Source organism: Diospyros lotus, chromosome 4 (assembly GCF_014633365.1).
Source record: "Diospyros lotus cultivar Yz01 chromosome 4, ASM1463336v1, whole genome shotgun sequence".
Taxonomy (NCBI): domain Eukaryota; kingdom Viridiplantae; phylum Streptophyta; class Magnoliopsida; order Ericales; family Ebenaceae; genus Diospyros; species Diospyros lotus.
Genome location: NC_068341.1, coordinates 22,668,681 through 22,675,793, shown reverse-complemented (window position 1 = coordinate 22,675,793; position 7,113 = coordinate 22,668,681). Strand labels below are relative to the sequence as shown.

At 36.5% G+C, this 7,113-nt stretch overlaps 1 protein-coding gene across 1 annotated transcript; it reads left to right on the top strand.

Moving 5' to 3' along the window:
- Positions 1–853: 853 nt before the first annotated feature.
- On the top strand, positions 854–6,467 carry LOC127798730 (N-glycosylase/DNA lyase OGG1). Its single transcript, XM_052332294.1, has 4 exons — positions 854–1,625; positions 4,670–4,880; positions 6,051–6,276; positions 6,357–6,467. The coding sequence occupies exons 1-4, from the start codon at positions 898–900 to the stop codon at positions 6,401–6,403; spliced, it is 1,212 nt and encodes a 403-aa protein (XP_052188254.1). The 5' UTR covers positions 854–897; the 3' UTR covers positions 6,404–6,467.
- Positions 6,468–7,113: the final 646 nt, after the last annotated feature.

Here is a 7,113-nt window from a genome sequence, read left to right as displayed (position 1 = left end):
TATTCACGACTTAGAATTGGTCAACCATTCAACTATCTTTGGTTGACTAGATAACGAAACATCTTGTTAATCATTCAAAAACACTTACTACTTAGATTGGTCGACCATACAAAGATAATATTGATAAAATTTATTTTTTTAAAAATTTTTGTTTTAAATTAATCATCGCATAACGCCGTAATAAAAATATTTCTAATTTAAGAGAATGATGAGTTTTGTAGATCATCAAAAATTTATTTGCTTACACTATTGATATTATTAATTTAATATTATTAGTCAAGTTAAAATTATAATGTTTTAGTTATATATATAATATTATTTATTATTAGTCAACTTTGGTATTTATTTATATTTTTACTGTTCACAATACTAATATTATTGATATTTCTATATTATAAAATTTTTATTATTAATGAATTTCAAAATTTATATTTTTATTATGAATCATGCTACATGTACATCATTTTTGTACATTTTAGGCTATATAAAGAGATATTATGACCAAAATACTCAAACTCTATATGCCTCACGCGTCTTTATGTGCCTCACGAGAGATTTTTTTTGTCATTGGTGCACCTTTGTATAGTCTAAGGTATACATAAAGGTGTATTAATTGTATTTTTTTTTATTATTTATATTGACATTAATATAAGTAGAATTAATATTAATTTTGATGCTAATATATGTATGAGTGTTAAATGTTCAGACTTATCGTCGATATTTGCTCAAAATAATTTTAAATCTTTTAAGAGCAGCAGTTGTCTTGTAGGTATAAAAGTGTAATAATTGTTGAAAACCGTAAAATATATATATATATAACTTTTATATTGGTTAAGTCGTAGTCGTAGTCGTCGTCGTCGTCTTCTTCTTCTACTCTCTATTCTCAACAAGTTCCATATGCAATCACTGAGAACATCACCAATTATGAAGAGAAAATCCACCTCAATCGCCACCGCAACCACCGCCGTGCCGCCCACACCTTCCACCCCTCCAACCCCACAAATCTCCCAGAGAACCCTCCATCCCAAACCCCTCACACTCTCCTCCCAAAAACCCAGAAAAATTCTCTTCCCTAATCGTTTCAATCCTCAAACGCCCAAATGGGTTCCCCTTAACCTTGGAAAATCGGAGCTCTCCTTGCCCCTCACCTTCCCCACTGGCCAGACCTTCCGCTGGAAAAAAACCGGCGACCAAATGTACACCGGCGTCGTCGCTTCCCATTTGGTTTCCCTCAAGCATCTCCAAAACGGCGATGTTGCTTACTGCTTCCACAACGCGGCCTGTGAGGCCGATGCTCGCCTCGCTCTACTGGATTTTCTCAATGTGGGGATTTGTTTGGCTGATTTATGGCAGGAGTTTTCGGCCTCCGATTCGAGGTTCGCGGAGCTAGCCAGCCATTTGGGCGGCGCGCGGGTGCTCCGCCAAGACCCGCTTGAGTGCCTAATTCAGTTTCTTTGTTCGTCGAACAATAATATTGGAAGAATTACCAGGATGGTTGATTTTGTTTCTTCGTTGGGGAACCATTTAGGCACAGTTGAAGGGTTTGAGTTCCATGAATTTCCGTCGCTGGATCGGTTGTCGAAGGTTTCAGAGCAAGAGCTTAGAGACGCAGGTTTTGGTTACAGGTCGGTTTTTCTCTACTTTTGTTTAACTAACCTTTGTTTTGGATTGTTGTTGTTGCGGAATAGTCTCTTCAAAACAGAAAAGGGTTAGTGCAATAAACGAATCAAAATATAGATTAAAACAAGAAAGTAAAGTAAGCAAATACAAACTCCCTGTTTTAATCGTTCAAGGCTCAGATATGAAAGATCAGTTACCACTCTTGATAACACCAACGAATAGGAACCACAAGCTACAAACGAAACTCTCAAACCATAAGCCCAGAAAAGCCCTAACACCTCTCGGCCAAACTAGCAAAGTAAACCCTCTCTCGCTCCAACGATCACAGCCACACACACAGTAGGTAGATCGGTCACAAAGACAGCAAGATTAAGGCTTAAAGCAAGGAGAAAGACTTACCCCAAAGAAGGATCCCCAGATTTGTATAAATAGGCTGCTTCCAGCGATAACAGAGGAACCGCCTCTCTCACACAAGGAAAGACGGCTGAAAGCATGAAAGGAAATAGCATCCACAGAAGGCAAGAGAGCCTTCATCGCTATCGGATGAACAAGAACTAAAGCGATGAAGCAATCGGCCAAGATAGGAAACACGAGAGAGAGAGAGAGAGAGAGAGAGAGAGAGGGAGAAACTAGGGCTTGGCCGAAAAGTGGATAGAGACCCAACAGAAGAGCCAAAAGGCTCTTTTATATGTGGGCTAACAAAATGGGCTAAGCATGAATGGGCTTCACCCCCCATTTGAACAAATGGGCTGAGGCCCATTTCTCCTCTAAAATGGGGAGTGGACTTGTGGCCCGACTCCTAAAATGGGCTGCCTAAAAAGTACGGTAACGGTCTTGGGTCCTTCAATCCCGGGCCGAAGCCTATGAAGACCCACTTGAAAAAATCGTCATTGCCTTAGGTCTTATTAGGGAACAAAAAACAACAGTTGTAGTTTGTTTTCCTGTAAATTTTAGGGGCTTTTGTTTGCACAGTCATAAAGAAACGGATCACAGGAAATAGCACTTGGATTCTAGTCTCACAAGATACCCAGATATTGATTCTTTTGCTTTAACTGCTTTAGTTCTTCTTGTACCATACGTATCTAGCTAGAAATATAGGCTCTTCTGTGCTTCTGTTTATGATTCTGTGATTATACTTGATTTATTGTATTCTGGTCTTGATATGTCTTAAATGTAGAACAGCAATTGTGTTACTTTGGTCGGAAAGACTTGGTCTAGTTTCAAAATATTGTATTTCTCTGTTAACAAATGCAGCTAATAATGACTCGGCTATGATCTAAAGATGTTTTGTTTGGGTTTTTAGACATCTCAATTAGATGTTGACGCTTATATGGCAAAGGCAATATAGTACTTGATACCTCATAGAAGTGAACCTATGCAAAAATGATTGATGCTATGGTCTAAAGATGTTTTGTTTGGGTTTTTAGACATCTCAATTTGATGTTGGCTTATATGGAAAAGGCTTTTGGCTCCCACTACTTCGTGTGGAACATATTGATTTTGACACAGCATTTAGTTAAACCAACACGTACTGTTCACAGGGTGTTTTGGGTTAAGATTTTATAGCTTGATTGGTTTTGTTTAACCTATGGCTATCAAATTTAGAGATTTTGTGAGCTGGGGAGTTTATCATTTATTAGTTTTATTGTTGATTGATAAGACATCAAACAATTTAACTCTAGTTTTAATCTGTAAAATGAATCATGGAAACTAAATTATACACAATTCCTTTCTACAAGAAACTTGAGTTTGAATGTTTCAGACAGTAGTTTAGAGTTTTGCCCACAAAATGAAGATTCAAAATTTTGAGGATTCTAAGAAATAAGTTTTTTTGATGCCCCTTCTCTTTCTGGAAGAAAAAGAAAAAGAAGCGTCATTCAATTGCACGATAATTTACAGAAGAACTCACTGCAAATGCAATTACAAAGAAACAATTAGTTTCTTCTAATTTCTTTTGTAATTAGAAGAAAATGAATTACAGCAGAACACACAGCAAAAACAATTATTTTTTTTTAAATTGTAAAAGAAATTAGAAGAGAGAAAAAAATCAGTAGAGCACACAGTGAAACAATTACACAAAACAATTTGTTTCTTTTGTAATTAGTTTCTTCTAAATTGCAACAGAAATTAGGTGATAGAAAAAGGAACTAGAGTAAAACAGACAGAGAAAAACAATATCAGCAAAGAATTAGTTTTTCTTTTTGCAATTAGTTTCTTCTAAATTATAAAAGTAATCAGAAAAAAGAAAGAAAAATGCAGTAGAATGCACAGGGACGCAACCAACAACCACAATTTCAGCTGGCTAATGGAGAAAGGTCACCAAGAGGGTGGTCACCTGTCTCCAGCAACTTTGCATGTGAAAACAGGTCACCAGAGGGCTGGCCATGCGCCCACATGTGTGACTAGTTCTCCAGCGAATCAATGTCACTGCCAAAGAATCCCAGCCAGTGGGAGATGATAAAATGGACATGAAATAGGGTTTTAATACACTTATATGTAGAAGCTGCATGAGGTGTCTGCCTTGCGCCTTTCATGCTTCTAGGTGCACCTTTGACAACTATGGTTTTATCGTGAAGTGTGGCTTAATATGTTTGTTATATGGTTTAAATTTCTATGATTATTTTGTTTGGAGTACGAATAAGCATGAAGAAAAAGGAACTTTTCATCCATTCATGGATGATTTTTTTTTATTATTAGGCTTTTCTATGATGTTTACGGTGAACTGTGACATAAATATGTTTGTTATACGTTAGATTTCTAAGAATTTGTTTGTTTATTCAATCATTGTTTTCTGGTTTTCAAATCAGATACTTCCTAGCAGAGTGTTTGGTGAATTGGTTCCAGGAACTTTTTGAGAGAATTAACGTTGAAATATCTCTTGCTTTAGGAAATGACAAAAGCACCAAAAACTACTATCACTGGAAAATAAAAACCACTTGAAAATAACATTGTTTTCAAAGTTTTCAGAATGTATTAGTTTGGAAAACAATAAAAGACAATATGTCTTAATTTACTTATAGGTTCTTGATTTGATCTGAGCTGTGAGCAGGGCAAAATACATAATTGGCACAGTAGATGCTTTACAATCAAAACCTGGTGGGGGTGCAAATTGGCTTGCTTCTCTTCGCGAGTTGGATCTCCAAGAGGTTATTGGTTCTCTCTCTACTCTACCTGGTGTTGGTCCCAAGGTGGCGGCATGTATTGCTCTCTTCTCCCTAGATCAGCATCAGGCTATTCCTGTTGATACTCATGTGTGGCAGGTGAGTTTTGAAGGTGTTATTTTTACTAGTCAAAGACATCCTTTTATTCATAATATAATGAACCACCAGTAAGTTCTATTCCATATTATCCAGAAATAAAAATTACACTGCAGGATGCAATTTGTGAACTGGTTTATCCAACTATTTGGTGTATGGTAAAGAAAAATTCCAGCCACTTGGCAATTTTTTCATTTAAGGTCATGAAATGTTGTTTGATGAGGATAGAGAATGAACATGGGCCAGAAGTTTACTCAACAACAGTTGAAATTTGGCAGGAACTGTTTTTTATCACATAACTTGGTTTTCATTTAGAAAAATGCTATTGGTACACCTTTGTGGAGCCCAAAGTGCGCGTGAGGCACATGGAGGCAAGGGATATTTTGGTCATAATACCCCTTTGTGTAGTCCAAGATGTACAAAAATGATGTACATCTAGCATGATTCTTTCATTTAACAGTACCTGTAAATTTTGATTGAGGAAATCTGCCTTTTGTTCGGTTTCATATATTTGATAATCTTATGAATAGCTTATCACTATCAAGCTTAAATCTAACTGAAATTGACCATGAGGATCTTTGCTTTTGCTGAGTTGATTTAGATATTTTAGCTCAGTTTCATAAAGGGTATTAATAGGTTCAGATTTAAGATCTCTCACTGTGTACGATCTTTCATTAGGGTTCTATCCTTTGTAGGATAGTAGTCATTTCATTCTTGGATGAGTTGAAAATGGAAGAGGAGTTAATAGAACTTTTAAACTCAATAGACTCTGCAAATTATGCAGTGGAAAATCTTATATTCTTTATTGCTGAACCCCTTTCAAGTAGTTGAATCAGGAACATGCCTTTTTGGTGATTGAAGCACTTAAAATATTTTCCAATTAAACATTCGACAAACTCTTGCCATTGGGCCAATAATCATTTTGCTGTATGGCAATCTGTCCGGCTGAAAGCATCCCCTCTTTGTCTTTTATTAACAGTACAGTACAGCTGGTAATTGCAACAAAAGGGAAACATAATTGCACTTGCATACTGTAATGTCCAAATTGTGATAAAAACATATATTTCTGTTTATGTATGCTTGTTTACTCATGGCACATTTGAGAACTTAAAGTATCCCATAAAAACTCAATAAGTGCTAATGCTACAATGTCTTATTTCTTGGTTGTGGAAGATAGCAACTAGTTACCTCATCCCCGAGCTTGCGGGTGTCCGCTTGACGCCTAAACTTTGCAATCGTGTAGCTGATGCATTTGTCAGAAAATATGGAAAGTATGCTGGTTGGGCCCAAACTCTACTTTTCATTGCTGAGTTACCTTCACAAAAGGCTCTACTACCATCTATCAATTGGATAACTGAAGGCCAGAAATCCATTAAGCCAAAAGTTGGACGACCCAAAGGTATTAGGAAAAAGCAGAGAAATATTTTAGTAGTTATAGTTATTGCATCTTTTGCTCAAGGGCAAAACCTGTGAATGCAGGTAGCAGTCTGAATATTGGAAAAGAAGAGGCTTATGAGAAGATATAACTTACTGCAGATTAGTTGGTATTGCAAGGAAATTCGTATGTGGGACTCGGGAAAACATCAGGAGGTTGATTTTCAAACTGTTGAATTTACATTTCTTTCCGGTGTCTTCTATCTCTTGTTATTTATCATCCCTTTTTTTATCGTTTAACATTATATTCACCAGATTCAGTATTCATTTCCGAACGTAGGAATATGGGAATCTCTTATTTCAACATACAGCTACATAATTCACTTAGATGTACGAGTTCTGAATCTGCAGTTGCATGAATAACTTGTTATTTTTATCCTTTTTTATCAGTTTCAGAAGGATTCATTGCAAGCATTAGTATGCGAGAAAACTTAAATAGCTTGAACCAGTTTCTGAAACAGGTTAATTTGCAGCATTTGTCATTTACCTGACCTGTGAACTCTACTTGATCTGATGGGAGTGTAGTATGGTTTGGGCAAAATTCTATTTCAGCTTGAGAACATTATGTATTCTGGGATTTTCAACTTCTTCTTTTCTAGACCCACAGAAGGATTGGAATAATTACTAGGACATATGTTCTTGACAAGATAGGAACACTGGTGATTCTTTTCTGTTGTTGCAGATAAAATGGAGCACGACATGGAGACAAATGGTGCTAACATCTCTGCACGTAGACGCACACGAATCTAGTCTCTAGTCTCCCCTTCATGCATTTTTACGGGATTTGCGCATGTAAGTCATG

What these genes read in the sequence shown, in the direction of transcription:
- LOC127798730 (XM_052332294.1), top strand. Translation starts at nt 898, where the DNA reads ATGCAATCACTGAGAACATCACCAATTATGAAGAGAAAATCCACCTCA. An exon ending in TTGATACTCATGTGTGGCAG is followed by an intron (nt 4,881 to 6,050) that starts GTGAGTTTTGAA and finishes TGGTTGTGGAAG; the next exon opens with ATAGCAACTAGTTACCTCAT. An exon ending in AAAAGTTGGACGACCCAAAG is followed by an intron (nt 6,277 to 6,356) that starts GTATTAGGAAAA and finishes CTGTGAATGCAG; the next exon opens with GTAGCAGTCTGAATATTGGA.